General features: G+C 37.2%; 1 protein-coding gene across 4 annotated transcripts in view; it reads right to left on the reverse strand.

The window, feature by feature from the left end:
- The window catches only part of ASTN1 (astrotactin 1), a 494,085-nt gene that overhangs the window by 66,974 nt on the left and 408,238 nt on the right, over positions 1 to 18,873 (reverse strand). For all 4 annotated transcript variants that reach the window (XM_074222108.1, XM_074222107.1, XM_074222106.1 and 1 more), the window contains exons 15-16: positions 18,732 to 18,836; positions 16,053 to 16,241 (exon numbers count right to left, since the gene is read on the reverse strand). In XM_074222108.1, the coding sequence (XP_074078209.1) occupies positions 16,053 to 16,241; positions 18,732 to 18,836 (294 nt within the window). The remainder of the gene's footprint in view (positions 1 to 16,052; positions 16,242 to 18,731; positions 18,837 to 18,873) is intronic.

The raw sequence follows: 18,873 nt of genomic DNA on the forward strand, positions 1-18,873 counted from the left end.
GAACACAGAGGAAGAGTAACTTCATTACCTTATCCTGTGTAAGAAACAAAGCTATTAAAAACCCAAGGGGGAAAAATATGTGAGGCCAGGCTACTGGTTTACCACTTAATTCTTCCTTTTCCCCTTGCCCATGTCATCCACACTTTACTTATAAAAAAACACCCTTTGACTCATGAGTTTGTCAAGAAATTGAGCTGGGAAAGTATTTTTTTTGCATCTTTTTTGCAACCCTTTTATCAATGATGCTGAAGTATTTGAAAAGCTCTTTCTGAACCTGCCTGGCTATTATGTTTGTTCTGTACTGAGGCTTTTTTGTGGCAATAAACTCCAGTCAGTGAAATGTCCTCCTCCAGTCTTCTTTTTGATTCTCAGCATGGTAAAGGTCTTACTTGAACTACTTCTTTGCCTTCTCATTAGTTTGGGTGTAAAGGATACCTGTGTGAAAACTCTCGGGAGTCCTAAAGGGCAGGCACTCTATTTGGGCAGTTGCTGCCCACTGTCCACACTCAATGGGAAGCTGCCATAACCATGTACAGCCTACAAAAGGGCATTTCTTAAAGTTGTGAAGAAAGGACCTGCATCTTTCTGAGCATTCCTACACCTGCTGATGAAACCAGCCTAGTTCTTCTCACTCATTATTAACTCCTGCACTCCTATTTTCTTCTTTCCTCAAAGTCTCTCCAGACTTCTCTGCTAGTTCCATCTAATAGGTTCTCATTAGTCTTTACCAAAAAAAATGCCTCCTGGCTCCCTTTTCAGAAATTCTGGCTATTACTAGAAAGCAATTCAGAAAAGATACATCTTAAACTCTATGAAAATCTTTTTATAACATCATATGGACTAAATTACTGTGGAAGAACTTGTGTTCTTAACTCTGGGATCTCCTCTTTCTACATATCCTTTTGATTCTTCTTTAGGTTTGGAGGTGCAGCATTTTAGGAGAGTGAGGTAAAAAGTGGTCCTGAAAGGAAGTAGCAAAAGGATGGGGAGAGGAGAAAGGAAAAAGGATAGCTACATGAAGTGGAGAGGAGAGGGATTGAAGGGGGAAAGAGAAGTAGAGGGAAGGAAAGAGAGGAGATGGAAAGAAATGAAAGAGAGGAAAGGGAAAGGAAGAGGAAAGGAATAGAAAATAAGAGAAGAAGAAAAAAGGGAGAAATTGGAACTGAAGAGAGAGAAAGGAAATAAAAGGGAGGGCTGAGGAAAGAAGGGAGAGGAGAGGATGGGGAAATGAGAAAAGAGAGGGAGAAGAAAGATAAAACAAAGGGGAGAAGAGAGTCAAATATGGAAAGCAAGATAAATCTAAGAAGGACAGGCAAATGTGCTTCTACTTTCATACAAATCAGGCAGCACAGAGCAGTCCAGTGGCAAGACTCTGAACAAGCAATTTTATTATCATTTGAACCCAGCCAATGTCCTGTCTCTACATTCCACTCCCTCCTTATAGTATTGTAAGATATCCCTGTACTATTTACACCAAGAACTTTGGATGCTTTTCTTTTTTAACCACTGACTGACCTGGTGACTGATTAAGGATTCTGCATTGGTCAGATGATACCAACAAGAATGCCTCTAAACTAGCCCTGTTAACCACCATTAGTCAAATGATATTGGGAGGAGGCCTGGCTAGCCACTGGAGCAAAGAGAACATTTTTCTATTCCTAATCTAGTAAACAGCCAAGCAAGGGAAGGAACGTACCCTATCCAGATGGCATTTTTCTTCTCTACCACCTTCCAAAGATGTAGGCACCTCCTAAAGTTCCCACTAGGAAAGTCAGCACAATTTTTCCAATTTCCCAGGCTATGAGTCAGGAAAAGAAAAAAAGAATACTGCATGTCTTTTTTTTTCCAAGACAAAATTGATCTAAATCTCAGAATACCTTTTCATGATCATCCATTTCATGGAAATGGGAATGGTTTATTCTGAGAACCATGACCATTCAACTGTTTCATCAAATAAGGTATAACTCTATTTAAAAATAAAATTATTTGTATTTTTAGAAATTCAAATTTGGAGGGCCAGATTTGAATTGTGGTAACCCTCCTTTCTGTCAATGACCATTACATAGTACTTTGAGTTACCTTTGAGTTTCCTTTTCATTGGTTTTTAATGTTTTTCTTGATATTTTGGTATCTCATATATCCCTTCTACTCTCTTTCCTAGAGAGTTATTCCACATGAAATATTGCAAATTTATTTTTTTTATTAAAAGAGTCACAGTCCATCTTTCACAATCTGACTAATATGTAAATATGTCTAAAAGAGTTATACATGTATAACCCTATATTAGTTTGCTCACTGTCTAAGGGAGGGTGATGGGGAGGACAGTGAGGGAAGGAAAAATGTGCAACTCAAAATCTTACAAAAAGGTGAATGCTGAAAGTTATACTTCAGCAACCACCTGAACTTATCTCTGCTCAACAAATATCTTCCACTATAATTTACCCATTTATGCTCACCTAGCCAGTGCAGTTAGACCTCCAGTGCCAGAGGGTGAGTAGACTCACCAGCTCTTAAGGCAGCCCATTTCATTCCTGGATGGCTCCAGTAGTTAGGAAGTATTTTTCCCTGTGGCAACAAGTTTAAATTGGTAGATTTTCAAGTATCTTTTTATTTATATGCTCCTAATTGCTAGACAGAAGTCTAAGGGGCTTCCAGGTTGGCGCCATTGTCCTGAGTAATTTGTCTTGACTCTCGTCTGGGCAAGAGGAAAGAAATGTTAGAGTCCTCTATGTCTGAAGAGAATCAGATGCCCGGCATGGATTTTAGCCTAAGGGAATTGGGCTAAAATGGGGAAGAAGGTGTTAATAATATCTTACCCTTTTCTCTCCTCACAATGAGTTATGCAATTCCCTACTTCTCTCACCTGACTCTCATAGAATGACTGTCATACAAAGAATCAATCCTATCAGCTAGCTTGTTCTACTTTAAGCTTACTACCAAATTTTTAAACCTCCTTAAAGTATTTTGTGTTCATTTTCTCTTACTCCCAAATATATCTTTCAGTAATACTTCTGAGTATCAAATTATTCTTTTTTTTCTGAAAAACTACAGAAATAAAACTGTATCCCAGGTTAGGATCATACCCAGGAGCATGGTTTTAAGATCATTAATTTGTTATTGAGTTCTGGTTTCATTTTGAAAATTAGTTCAGGTCAAGTCTTATTTATAGTAGATGAATCATTTAGGTTCCACTGTATGTGGTCACTCAAGTTCCATTGTCTTTGAGACCAAGGGAATGAAAACCATGGACAAACCATAAAGAGAAAGGTGGTCAGACTCATAACAATTAGTCCTAGCTATCTCCTTCCTGTGTTTTAGAGCTGACCTGTGGGATGGTTTGGTTCTATAATTAGCGACAGAGACAGAGACAGATGGAGACAAAGACAAAGAGAATGACTGAGAAAGAGAGATAGAGTCAGAGAAAGGCAGAAAGGAAAGAAGTGGAAGGGAGGAGAGGGGAAAGAGAGGTCTTAATTGTCTTGAAATAGTGAACATAGAAAAAGTGAAAGAAAAAAAGGGAAAATATTTGCTCTAAGTCTGCTGGGAGGATGCTCAGAAATCTGAAGTAAACCAAGCGATCTCTCCTAATAGCTGGCCATATCTTTGCCTATTTTTGAGGTGATGAGGTGCAGAACATTTGATGATAGGAAGTCTTGAATGGAGAGTATTGTCTTTATTAGTGGGGGAGGAATAGAAGGAGAAGGACTATATTCAAAATGGCATGTTGATAAACTCTCATCTCCTAAGATGGGTAATACTGTTGGAAGTCAAAATAGAATTCATTAGCTCAAACATCAAATATTTCTTTGGCAATTGTTATATGTGTAACATTCTGAGAACTAGAAAGAGTTATTATACCCAGTTCCATCTTGAACTTGAATTCTTATCTTCTTGTTCATAGTAATTTGATAAAAATGTATCCTACCTAAACAAATGTAAAACAATAATCCATAGGAATACTATTATAATGTGGCATAGTGGAAATAATTCTGGAGCTGGAATTGTGAAATTGTGGGTTCAAATCCTACCTCAGAAACTTATCTCTGTGATCCTGAACAAATGATCTCTCTGACCCTTAGCTTCCTTATCTATAAAACAGTTTTCATGACTGGACTTTTTTTTAATCTACAAAGGGGACTTCTTACTGACCAAATTCCTTCTTGCACTGCAGGCTTGGTACCTTCTGTACAAATTATGTCTTCTCTTTACTAAGAGCTTAAGAGAGTTTGCCCAGGTCAACACAGGCAGTTTGTATCAGTGGTGGGATTTTAACCTACATATTACTTATTTTAAGACCAACGCTCTGTCCACCAAATAGCACTGCCTCTCTTCTTGTATTTCAGTTAAAATATTAGCTAACATTGATATAACACTTTTAGTTTTGCTAAGCCTTTTGCAAATATTATCTCATTATATCCTCTGAACAATCCTGGGAGATAAGTGTTATTATGATCCTCATTTACAATTAAGGGAACTGAGGCAAGCAGAGGTTAAACAACTTGATCATGGTCAAACAGCTAATGAATGTCTTATTTGAACTCAGATTTTCTTGTCTCCAACTTAAGCACACTATTATTTTTTCCATCTAGCTCCCAGGGTTTACCTCCAGGTTAGTTTGGTTACTGTAATTAAATACACAATAACACACATTCAGAAACATATGTAAAAAGGGGATAAATGATAGCACTTCCATCACAAGACGTTCATAAAATTCAAATGAGATAATGTGTGTATAAAAAGTGCTTTATAAACCCTACATAAAATGCAATGTATTAATGAATGTTTGAAAGGGATTGATCAGGCAAAGGTAAACAAGGTACAATGGAGTGTGTGTTAGACTTGTGGTCAGGAAGATCAGAGTTCAAATCCTACCTCTGACACTAATTCTTGAGCCATTCCTGAGTCACATATTCCACCAAACAGTTACCTAAGACTTATTATTCATTTGTTAAATATGATTATATATGTACAAGTAATATTAAATTGTTTACTACCATGGGGAAGGGGGAGGAGGGAGGGAAGAGAGGGTAGAAGAAAAATGTAGAACTCATAAACTTGTAAAAAGATGAAGTTTGAAAATTACCTTAGCATGTAATTAGACAATATATAAATTAATTAAATTTAAATTTAAAAAGTCTTGCTATTTAAGTCAAAGAATATTGAAACCTACCTTTGACTGGTGGCATTTCTGAATTGGAATTTTCCATAGTAAGGAAATCACAAATCTTTGCTGTATTCTCACAGTATTATAAGGGAGTTGGTTAGTCTATAATTATACATTATTATCAAATGATTCTGGCTGGGACTCTTTGAGGATTGGCCTGTCTGCTTTCTTTGAAAACAGAACTCACCTCTCAAAATCAGGCCACCATTAAGAAAAAAAAAATCCCATCATCGAAAAAGTTCTTCAATCCTAGTAACAACTCTTGTTTGAACTTGGGTTTTTAATAGAACCAGGGACCAACTGCTGTGGCAACAAGAAAAGAAAATGTATGCATCTGCATGCAGGCCACAGTACATGGGGGGTTCAGGGCTTTGAAACAGAGGGGAAAAGGGAGGCTGATACATCTGGACTCTTTCATGAGACTTTTCTTCTGATGATGAGCTTGACAGCTTCTTTGCACTTAAAAGGCAATAACACCCAGGCTGCTTATCAAAAGCTCCCACCTCCACAAGCCCATTCCAGGAGTGGGAGGGGGTACTTCTTGCTGGAGAAGAACCCGGAATCTTGCTATATGTGGGAGGAGAAGTGGTGATTTCTTCTTGGAATCACAGGCTCATTTTGGAAAAGAACTTTGTAAATTTAAAGCACTATGTAAATGCAAGCTATTCCCATCATTTTTTATTATTATTAATTCTGTTTAAAGGAATGCAAATTGAGGTTAAAGATTATTGATGTCCAGTTCTAGACCTTGAGGAATGAGACTGTGACAGCTATCTTGGCTTTGGGTCTTGGCTCTGAAATCTTAGGCAAGTTTCTCAACTTCCTCCAGCCTCAGTTTCCTCACCTATTAAAAAAAAGGACTCAGAATAGATTAAGGGTTCTTTATGATTTTGTGCATTTGGGATTCTCTGACAGTCTGATGAAGTCTATGGACTACCTCTTATTTTTCATTTTTAAACCATAATTGAAAAACTGCAGCATTTCAATTAGAAGTTTATGAAAATAAAGATATTTTTCCCCATCCAAGTCCATGAACCCCCTGAATTTTATTCATGGAAACTTTGTTAAGATACCTCTTCAAGATGACCTCTAAATCCCTCCCAACACTAAGTCTCATGGTTCCAGAGGCCATCGCTTGGGGAAGGGATAGGAGTTACAGAGACAAATTTAGATTCTGTGTAAAAAGCAAACAAACATTCAGCAAGAAATGCTGTCCAAAAGTGTGATTGGCTGCCAGTAGAAGTGGTGGATTATTCCTTACTGGAGGTCCTGCTGGATAATCATGTGGAAATGCTATAGAGAGAATTCTCTTTTTTGGTATGGGCTGAACTAGATAACTGCTGAGATGTCTTTTAGCTCTGAAATTCTGTGATTCTATATTCTACCAGTGCCAAGTTTCACTGAAATCCATTTAAAAATAGAGATGATCTCCCACTTGGAATGCCTCACCTACACAGATGGGTATTACTACAAAGCCTCTACAACATGATCCAGGCAACAACAATAAACATAAAGAGGAGGGCCTTGCCTTTGAGCACTTTTTATGGGTACCTGGACAAATTTAAAGAAAATGAGTAGGAGGAACACATTTCTACTCTTTCAGAGTGCTCTGTATAGAAAATGAAATTGCCTTGGTGAAAAGAGAAGTGTATCCACTCCATCCTAATTTTAATTTAGAAGAGGAAACTTGGTATTCTCTTTATGTCTTTGTTGTTAGGTATCAATCATTTTGGGGGGTATTTACTATGTACCTTCTCCTAAAGCAGATGCTATAGGTGGGTCACAGAGGCATGCTCACACACTTACATATAAGCAAAATGCTAGAACTGTTCATATGAATAATTATGTCTGAGGCATAGTCAAGGTCTAGAGAGGTCTGTGGTATAATGGTTAGCCCAAGTGATGGGCACGTTTGTACTTTGAAAGGTGGTGGACTGTTCCCTAAGTCTGTCTTGATAATAGGCATTATGGAGGGAAAATGGAATTCAGGAGAAGGGCACCAAGATGAAGGAATCTAGGGATGGCCACCTATGGGAAAATCTACTGTGTGGTGTGGCATGGGCTGGTGGAGGAGTGGGAGATTGATGTGTAGATGTTGGTTGATGCTAGGAGAAAATGCATCCCCTGAAAATGAAGCAGGTTTCTCCTCTGGATTTTGGGACCCTGAGACATAGCTTCAGTTATCCTGGCTAGCTGCCACTCTGTAAGACATGATCTCTAGTTTCAAACAGCCAAATATCTAGCTGAGAGGCCAGAATTAAAGACATAAACAATTGGAGAACAGACCAACATATAATTAACGGTTAAATTTTATGGTGCACACTATAAATGACTATAGTTATGTGAAAATGTCTTCAATCTTTCCTTCCAGAGTTCTCCCATTAGCTTGAACTCGTTTCTGTTCAAGATCTCAAATAATACAGAATCAATAACCTCTGGGAAAATGGGCTTCCTCTTGGGTCCCTATGAATACAAACTGGGTAGGGTCTGCCTGAGATAGCAAGATGAAGACAGTGCTGACTGTACTTTGAGAAATGGAAGGGGGAACTTATCAGCTTTAGCCTTGATCACTGGCATTTCTCCAGCTCCTTTTAGTGTCTTGGGGGAAGAAGGCAGTTCGATTTTGCACACAAGCTCTTTTCTCTGAGTTCTATTAATGATCCATGGCTCAATCAGAGAAAGGTCCCTATCTGAAGTGAAACATAAATGCTTTATGTATTTCATCATGGTAAATATTTCTCCCAGTATGGCCAAACTCCTCAGCAGAAGGATCATAGCACCATGACCTCTCATGGGGTGACACCTTGCTAATGTTTTCCAATGGAGAGGCTGGAGAAGAGACAGGAAGGAGGGATATCTGACCTTCACCTTTCTTGGATTTTCTTCCTCTGCTTTTTGTTCAGGGTGATACCACATGGCATTAAAAGTACCTAGAATGACCACACCATGACCAGAGTCTGTACATGGCACAAAAGCTGAGAAAGCTTTATTTAGGTTATAAACTTCTGGCCAAGGGCAATGGAATCTTAAACCTTCTACAGGAGGAAAAATACCTTGGCTATTACCCTCAGCTTAGCTGTTCTACCACCCTATCATCTAGAGCTACATGGCACATGGATGGAAAGTGGACTTGGAGTCAAGAACTGAATTCAAATCTTGCCTCAATCACTAACTAATTGCATTATTCTGGTCAAGTCACAACTTTTCAATTTCTATTTCTATAAAATGGAGATGATCATAATAACACCTACCTTGTGATGTTTAGTTTTTTAATAAGAGTATTTCATTTTTTCCAATTATATGTAAAACTGGTTTTCAATATTCATTTTTATAAAATTCTCTTCCTCTTTCCCCTTCTCCAAGACAGCAAGCAATCTGATATAGGTCATACATACACAATCAGGTTAAATATATTTCTACAAATATCATGTTGTGAAAGAAGAATCAGAACAAAAAAGGGAAAACAACTAGAAGGGAAAAAAAAAAACTTAAAAATAAATGTGAAAATAGACTTCATATTTCTTTCTTTGGATATGGACAGCATTTTATACCACAAATCTTTTGGAAATATCTTTGATCATTGTATTACTAAATCTATCATCGTTGATCATCACACACAATGTTACTGCTAGTTTGTATTATGTTCTCTGGGTTCTGCTCACTTCATTTTGCATCGGTTCATGTAAGTCTTTCCAGCTTTTTCTGAAATCCACAGCACATTATTTCTTAGAGGAAAGTAATATTCTATTACATTCATGTGAAGTCATTTCCCATATGATGGGTATGCCTTGAATTTAAAATTCTTTGCCAACACAGGAAGAGCTGCTAACAATATTTTTGTTCTTGTGGTCCCTTTCCCTTTTTTTATGATCTTGGGATACAGACCTAGTAGTAGTAGTATTATTGAATCAAAGAGTATTCTATTTTATTGTACTTTGGACATATTTTCAAATTGCTCTCTAAGGTTGTTTTAAGGAACAATAATGTGATCTATATAAAACACTTTGCAAATCTTAATGTACTGCATTAATATTAGTTATGATTACTGCTGTTACTGCTATGATCATTTTTATTGTTAATAATATTAACTATTTAATAGCTATGATATGGAATCTACATATGTCTCCTGACTGTGATTCATTAATCACTTAGTGTGATTCAGAGTCTCATGAACTTATAATAGCAAATAACCAGAAATTTTTAACACTTTAAGGGAATTTGGGGTCTCTAATTCAAAACTCTGCTCAAGAGATGACTCTTCTCTGTAATATTTCTGTCTCATGTTTTGTGCCAGTTCCACAGACTGACCACACATAGTGAAGAGCTTACAATGCCCTTTTAGTCCCTTGTGCAGTGAGAGGATGCACAGAGAAAGATTGTTCTTGAAGTGCAGTGGAAAGAACACAATAGATTGTGCTTATTAAAACATTCTCATGTTAATATATGTTCAACCATGGTGAACTGAACTGAACCTTTAGTGAAAGCACATTCTTGGGTACTATGTCATTTTGCTGAAAGTCTTCTCCCTAGACAGACAGAACCTATAATTCCCAGGTATCTGCCACTACCTCAGATCCTCCTCAATCCAGATTTGACACTCTATCCACTCTATGCCACCTAACTGCCCCTTATAGATATTTGCAGATGTTGGCAAGACAATGTTGTATAACATCAAGCTCACTGAATCTGAAGTCAGGAGACCTAGTTCAAATTCCACCTTGTTCACTTATCCCCTATGACTCTAGGCAAGAAACGTAAACTTTTTTTTTAGTTTTTTTTTTTTTTTGCAAGGCAAATGGGGTTAAGTGGCTTGCCCAAGGACACACAGCTAGGTAATTATTAAGTGTCTGAGGCCGGATTTGAACTCAGGTACTCCTGACTCCAGGACTGGTGCACTATTCACTGTGCCACCTAGCTGCTCCAAGAAACATAATTTTTTGGACCTCAATTTCACCATCTGTAAAATAAGCATGTTGGACTAGTGGTTGTTAAGGTCCCTTTTATTTCTAAAATATTCTATTATTCTCCCTTGATTTGTACAATAACCTTGTGAAACAAGTACTACAAGTAAAGTCTGTTTACCAGAATATAAAACTGAGGGCAATAGAAGTTACATGAGTTGCCTATGATCACACAAGTAGGTAGGGTCAGAGACAAGATTTGGACTCAGCTGCCATTTGACATGTCCCATACACTTTCCAAGATAACTGTCCTAATGATGGCATCCAACCAGTTGAGGATAAAATAAACTGAGGTTGCCTATTATAATCAATAACACTTATCTTCAAGTTTCTCCAGCTTCCTTCAAGTTCTAGCTAAAATCTAAGAAGCTTTTACCTTTCTTTGTATCCCCAGAATGTACTACAATGCTTGGCAAGAAATGACTAAATTTATTAATTTATATTTAACAGAATTTGAACCAACTGGCTAGTTTGACTAAATAGAATCACAGTCACAAAGGGGGGGTGGCAAATCTTTGTTTTTAACTTTCCTGATGAACTGAAACCAGTCATTTGGAAATTCTTCTGAATCAGAGTTCAGTAGGAACAAGGGAAAGACTGAGCCACAGGGAAATGTCGGTCTTTTAGGCCTTGTCAACTGTTATACTGTGATGTGCACTTAAAACCAGTAAAAAAAATGGCCAAAGTCATACTAGAGTAACATTAAACAGAGATATTGGGAAGGGATGAAAAAGGTCTCACAAAATCAGTTTCTGAGAAACAGTGGTAAGAAAATAAGAAAATGCACATGTAGAGGTCATTTAGAAAATTAAGTTTTTGGAAGTCAAGTTTCATGCTTGGTGGAAATGTTTCTCCGTAGATTGAAGAATTTACAATGCACCATGTTAGTTGATTCTGAAGTGAGAGGATCCCCAGAGAAAGAGTGATCTTGAAGGTAGCAAAGTGCAGAGGAAAGAACACTGCTCTGCTGCCTAGAACCTAAAGCTTAATTTTAGACCGAGTAGGGAGGACATGATGTTCCTTGTCTTGGTGAGAGTTCAAGTTGTAGGGAAACAAACTCAACTTTGAATGAAGATGAAGCTTAACAGTAGGGTCACTGTACCCTTTTCATTCTGCTCATAGACTTGGGAACAGGAGACTATGCCTTTTTATACCTTTATGACTGTGTGTGTGTGTGTGTGTGTGTGTGTAAAATGTCTTCATGCATTTTATTTCTCCATGAACCACTACAGAATGACCTCTGAAGCTCTAGTCTAATATGTCCAATTCTTATTCTCCATCAATGAGACATGATTAATCAATCACCTGCACACAAATACAATGACTCCACCCCCTTACCAGAGGATACCATATTGAAAAGATGAAAAGAATGACCCCTGGAAAAGTGAAACTTATTCAAACCCTCGCTTACTTATTATCTGAGTGGTCCTAAACAAATAACTAACCACTTAGAAGTTCAGGGTCCCCATCTGTAAAATGATGTTACACTAAATGGCCTCTGGTCCACATCCCAACTTTAGATCTATGATACCTTTATCCCAAGACCACATTTTATAGCATTGACTTTCAAAGTATGAAGCACAAAGAATCTACACTGCAGAGAAGGTGCTTCAGAATAAGATGAGGTACTGCATCTAGAAACTTAGTACTTTCTGTCTATCTAGGGTTGCCTTACTCATGTCTGTCTTCCTGAATAGTCATTCCATTATGCTTCAGGTGCTCCACACTGCTTAAAGTTCCCCCCATCTTCAATTTTCCAGTCCCAGGGCAGCTAGATGGTGCAGTGGATAGAGCACTGGCCCCGGAGTCAGGAGTACCTGAGTTCAAATCTGACCTCAGACACTTAATAATTACCTAGCTGTGTGGCCGTGGGCAAGCCACTTAGCCCCATTTGCCTTGCAAAAACCTAAAAAGAAAAAAAACACAACCAATTTTCCAATCTCATACTGCCTAGTACCTCGGGACAATTCCTGAGACCAAACCCCTATGGGTAATAATAGCAGACACAAACTCATTCTTTGTTCAGATATTATTATCTCCCATTAACTACTCCTTTAATTCTATCCTGTTATTCTGATACTTCTTTGCCTTCCTTAACCCCATCATGTTATTCTAATACCTCTTCACATCTTCTACAATGTACCATTCAAAAGAAATTCATTTTTTCAGTGTGCACTATGCAATGCCTACTCTATAGGTAACAAAATAGCTTTCAAACTAAACCCTTTCTTTCTCACACTCTCCATCTCCTTGCACTCCTTGGGACCCTGGCTCCTTCTAGATGACAATTTTCCTGGTCAAACCTTGCTCTTCATTGTCTTTACTATTCTCTCTCTCTCTCTCTCTCTCTCTCTCTCTCTCTCTCTCTCTCTCTCTCTCTCTCTGTGTGTGTGTGTGTGTGTGTGTGTGTGTGTGTCTGTCTCTCTCCATCATTCAATAACCTCTCCTTCTTTGAGAATCAAAAAAACCATATTTGTTAATAAATCAATATTCTGCTGACTTTTTCTACTTCTATTCAAAGCAATCTCTTTCCTATCTCATTGAGTTCAGTGCCTAGCTGTATTTCTCTTCTCTCCAATGACTGCCTGTGTTTTTATACACAATATAAGTAAATACATGTGCATATAAATATACAGAGAGATATATATAATATATATACATGTGTGCATGCCTATATATACTAGACTTATGGCCAGTATGTTTGAGGAGAAGTATACATACATATATATATATATGTATATTTGTACCTGCATATCTGTACATATATGTGTGTGCACATGTATACACATGTATTGCATTGTGCATATGTATGCTTGTTTGCTTACATATAGTCTCTTCTATTAGATTCTGAGTTTCTCAACAGCAAGAATTATTTTTTTCCTGCTTTGTATCCTTCCCATTTAGTATGATTTCCAGATCACCATAGAAGCATAATAAATGCTTATTGATTTATTTGCTGCCCATTTCTATATACTTTCCTACTAACCATTATATAGAATATGAAAGGATAAGAGTTCTCTGCCCATGAACTTGCAATGCTAATACAGTGACTATTCTCCTTTAAAAGTAAAATAAACGATCAAAAAATTGAGTTATTACAAGGTTATCAAGGAAAATGGTAGACCCTGAAGGCCAAAAGCAATCAAACACTGAAATGTATCATATAACTTTTGAGAACATATCAATAAAATTGTTGTTGAGGAAATCACTAGAAATACTTGTGGGGGCAGGGAGGGGAAGGAGGAGAGTGCAGGTTGGCATCAGGAATAAATCCAAGGAGCAGCTAGGTGGCACAGTGGATAGGGCACTGGTCCTGGAATCAGGTGGACCTGAGTTCAAATTTTATCTCAGACACTTAATAACTTCCTAGCTGTGTGATATTGGGCAAGTCGGTTAACCCCATTGCCTTAAATAAAATAAAGTTTAAGAAAAAGGAATAAATCTAAAAATTTCAGAAGGAACACTGACTCTTGTCAGAGGCCTTGAGTTTGATCACCCTTGATATTTATTACCTGTGTGACCTTGGACATGTCAATTAACCCTATTGGGCTTCAGCTTCCTTATCTCTAAAATGATGTTTGATTACATAGCTTTAATCTCTAGATCTAAGTTCCTGCGAGCTTTCTTTGCAGAGGTGACAGACTATGGATCTGGAATATTGCATATACTATCAGATTCAGTTGATACACTGATTGGTTTAATTGTATTAGATAATTATAAACTAGATTGTTCATTACCATGGGAAGGAGAAGGGAAGGGAGAGTGGTAGAAAAATGTAGAACTCATAAACTTGCAAATGGATAGATGCTGAAAACTACCTTTTCATGTAAGTGGAAAAAGAAAAGAAAATATGAAGGCAGCCTTGGGGAAGGTAGGGTCTTCTCTTGGGGAGAAGTAAAGGGAAAGAATTGTGGGCAAAAGGAGAAGATGCAGGAAGGGAATATTGAATATTTGAGAAGGCACTTGAATATATTATTAAATTTGGTTAATGTATTGGTTAGTTTTTGTTGAATTGCTTTTTTTGTCTTTCTTTTTAAAAATTCTTTCTTATAAGTGATACCTTTCTGGTGAGGGCAGAAGGGAGAGATATATTTGGAAATCAAGGTGATATTGATTTTTCAAAAGACATCGCTAGAAACATCTTAAAAGATTAAATGATAGAGCAATTTCAAAAATAGAGTTTTAGTGAAAAAAAAAAACCAAACTTCAGACAAGAAGAGCCTAACAATAGTACAATGTTCAGTGCAGAATTTCCTTTCAGCTTTAAGTTCAATTTAGGATATGGGATCCATAGTTAAGTGTAAAAGAAAAAAAATGTAGCTCCCAGATTTGTTTGCAGCAAAGTTTCTATTCTCCCTGGAAATCTCAGTGACAGTGGTTGCTTTGGGAGCATCCATGAGACAATAAGCATTCTTCTTTGTCAACTAACTTTGATGTCATCATATGTACATGTGAAGATTTTGCTGGACTTATCTATGCCATACTTCAGTTGTGTTCACTTTTTTTGAAGGCAAACTATAGCCATGATGTTTTCCCTGCCTTAAAAGTTTCAGTGAATAGACAAGGGAGGCTATGAAACCATTTGAGGTCAGAGGTGATTAGTCTGTGACCTCAGGAAATTGGTTAAGAAAACTGGACATTGCTATGAAGGTAAGGCAAGGTAAACCCTCAAGTTATAAACACTCGATGATCCAACCAAATTATATTGACATTTTAAAAATATGTAAAGGAGAATTAAAAGCATGGTAGAAAGAAGGGTAGGGAACCCTAGCTTGCTGAACACATTCTTATACCTTCCAACCTTCCATAAAAAATACAGTGATCCCTTAGTTCTAATCCTCTTGAGTATTGGTTGCATTCCTTTGATCAGTACTAGACTGGCTCAAGGAATATGTGATAATATTTTGTGTCCTCTAAATTTTGATGCCCTGGAGCAAAGCACCATATGTTTAGCCATTGTGAAGTTTCTGTCCAAAATATGAGTTTTAAATTATTCTAATTGTAAAAGAATCCCTTAATTTCCAAAAGCATTTGCTTCCTTTTTTCTTGTTTTCACATCATTTATTATATGACAGGCAGAGGTGGGGAACTTTTTTTCTGCCAAGAATATTTGAATATTTGTAACATTATTTGAGGGTCATATTTGGTCAACATTTCATTAAACCCCCCCCCCTCTAAAAAACTTCTAGATTTATAGAATTTTGTAGTCCCTGTCTGGGGTTGCCTTAGCAATGCCAGACCAATGAACCTGATGGTCAGAGGTTTCCCTGCTGTTAATGGAAAAATGAGACTGATTTATAATATTTTGCTTTTTGACCTTAGTTTCGGAAGGCAGTATCTTGTAGTAAATAGTTTATGTTGGAGCCAGGAATATTACGCACTGGCTGTATGACAATCAGCAAGTCTCCTAGCCTCCCAGAGCTCTGTGCTAGTCTCTAAAGTTTTATATATAAATATATCTATATCTATTTCTATATGTATTTATAAATATATATTATATGCATATAATATATCTATGTATATATGGTAGAGAAGATATTTAATTGACTTTGATAGAGAGTTTCATCACCTGAGAATTCTTTCCTTTAATGAAATCAAAGGTCCACTACCTAGCTCTTATATATGTACGAGCTCATCTCTTCCACTGGAATACAAGCTCCTTGAGGGTAAGTCATTTTTCACTTTTGTCTTTGTCAGTCTCCCAGTACATATTTCAAACCTCATCATAGGTTATGCTTACTAAATGCTTTTTAATTGACTGACTGTATCTAAAATTCTTTTCTGTGAAGAAAATTAGACTAACATTCATGCCTTTGAAATGTAAGGGAGAATATTATCCTCTAAGCTGAATCACACCATTTTTTTTGGTATTAGACTTGAAAGTACTGGAAGAGCAAACAAGGCCAGCTGACAGGCAGATCTCCTACCTTTACTGATGTCTTCATACTCTAGCCAGAGTCGTCGCTGGACCTGTTTGTTTGGGTACCAGATGGAGCAGGACTCCTCAAAGCCATATACAGCCTCCTGGATATAATGGTTGCCAAATTGGTCCAACAATGCTACAAAATCTCCACGAGAGGTGGCTCCATCCAGAGAATGGAGGGCATTGCTGAGAGCTGTGCAGAAGAAGAGAACATCATTTTCAAATAGTACAAAGAATACACCAGGGGAAGAAGAGAAGAGGTGATTTCCCCACCTTTACCCTCCTGGAAGACCAGTTCTCTCTAGTTTCCATTTCCTTTAGCTCTCATTATTCTTTTGAATGAGACAATCCTTTATTCCAAATTTTTCTTTCTACATTTTACAATTAAAGGTCTCTCACCTTTGGATTAGCTGTATTCTTCATTTTCTTTGATGTTTTTTCTTGTCCTACACAGCCAAGATGAATGTGTCCCATGAAAGTAGAGGTGTCTAGCCTCATGAGTGACTTTTGGGTTAAAGCAAAGGAAATGGGCCTGAACTGCCATCTGTTGACCAAAGTACCTTCTTCCGTCATGCTTTGGCTAAAGGCCTGATATTCAGAATTATGCTCATCAGCAGGAAGCTGGCAGAGAATAGGGACAGTCTCTCTCACCAGACTGGTCCAAAATGAAGAGCAGGTGATCTATTTCTAGATGTTTTCAGTTGCCACAAGAGGCCCTGTACCTCTTATCAGTAATGGCCATGTCTTAGTCTTTTTTGGCCAAATAATTCTTTGGACACTGAACAAAATTTCAGGGGATCTTCTGCCAGTGTTTGCACATAACTTTTTTGGCTTTGTGCCTTCAAGGCAGATATTCTTAATTCTCTTTACTGTACAAATACATAGAAATGAGGACATTTTCCTTTCATTCTCCTCTTCCTATACTTTTTATAAAATACTTCTCTCATTCAGTCACTTTGTTTTCACCCTAATCATTCTTTATTAATGTCTGGAGACCCCTGAAAACATTACAGAGAAATCAGACCCCACTTTAGAAATACATTCAATTCCATAACTTTCTCATTTTGAGTGGGGGGAAAAAGGAATTGTGGAATCATAGAATTTGAATGGATCTTAAAGGAACTAATCACTATCCAAATCACAAATTACGTGGTGCAGTGGAGACAAGCACTACATCCGGAAGGCTTGAGCTTAGATTCTGCCTCTACCATTTACACCAACATAATGTCTGTAGGCCTTTATTTCCTCATCTGCAAAAATGACTGAACTGCTTCTGTTTGAAAATATCCTTTGATGGGAGAGAAAATTAGATTTCAATTCAGTCTATTTAATTTTTAGTGAGTTCTAATTTGGGTTTTTTTTTCCTTTGTACTAAGCTGAAATATTTCTTCCCATAACTTTTATACTGATCTGTCCTCCATGGTAATACAGACTAAGCCTTGATGTCAAAATTGATTCGGGAAAACATCCATTTATTATAAATTTCAATCTAGAACTTGAGTTCGCCTGTCTTGCTAATGACTTTTCCCGGTACCTTTGCTAAGTCTTTTTCATTTCCTCATCCTAATAATCTCAGCATGTCTTAAGGTTCTGTCTTTCCCCTCCTCCCTCTCTCATTCTATACTCTTTGCCTTAGTCTTTTGGGTCTTGCAATCTATTAGATGGCACCTCCACCAACTTCACTCTCTCAGATTTGCTACTCATATTTCCACAGACTACCACCACTTAAATATCCTACCAGGAAGGAGACTTCAACCTAAAGCTATCCTAGCTTTACCCAGAGTCATACTGTTCTTCTTTTCCCTCTAAGCACCAATGGTGCCACCATTTTCTCAGGCAAATCCTCCCCTCTACAAAACTGCAAGTTTCACTTGGGTGGGGATCATGTTTTATTTAATTTTCATTTCTCCCTAAGCACCTAGAATCATGACCCCCACATACAAATCATTTAATAAATGTTTGTTGAATGAATGAATGCTTATAAGCTTGGTGACATCTTTGACTCCTTCTTTTCCTTCATCTCACACATATAAGCAATTTCCAAGTAACCAGGCTCACACTCATCATTTTAGTCTCATCACTCATTATCTCTCTCTCCTGAACTTTTAAAATAGTGTACTTTTATTGGTCCCTGCCTTTCAGTCTTCTCCTTAATATTCTGATAAGTTTGCCATATTGTTCTTTCTGGCAAAGGTATGATGATATCACCCTACTGTTATAATACCATTTATGGTTCCTCATCTCTTACCAAATAAAAATCAAATTTTTTATCCTGGTGTAGAAGAGATATTCTGGGGTAGTTCTGAAATGACATCACTGCCTATACTACCTATATTATTTAAAGCAATTCACCTAACTGAAGAAATACTGCTCTGGACAGAAGGTCCAAGTTCAGATTTTGAATCTTCTGCCTGCTTTCTGCATGGCTGTGACCTTGAGAAAATTACTTATCCCTCCTGATTCAATTATTTATCTATAGAGAAACAGATAATTTCTAAGACTATTTCAAACTGTAAAACACATGATTTATATGACCCTGGCTACCTATTAGGCCATCCTTACCTTGCCATATAAGTATTAATATTTTATATACAGAAAGATAGTATTTGCTAAAGTAAATGTTAGGGTTATTTTTTAAAAAAATGTTATTCTGTACTTCAATTTGATGCTCTATGATACTCACCTTGGGAAATAGTTGCTTGGTTGAGCCTGATATGATACATCACAGAACGGACTTTCCAGTGTTGTAGTAGAGGATACCCAGACACTTCACTAAAATTAACCATTCCTGGGAATAAGGGAGAAAATATGACCAAAGTTATAAG

Source organism: Macrotis lagotis, chromosome 2 (assembly GCF_037893015.1).
Source record: "Macrotis lagotis isolate mMagLag1 chromosome 2, bilby.v1.9.chrom.fasta, whole genome shotgun sequence".
Lineage (NCBI taxonomy): Eukaryota > Metazoa > Chordata > Mammalia > Peramelemorphia > Peramelidae > Macrotis > Macrotis lagotis.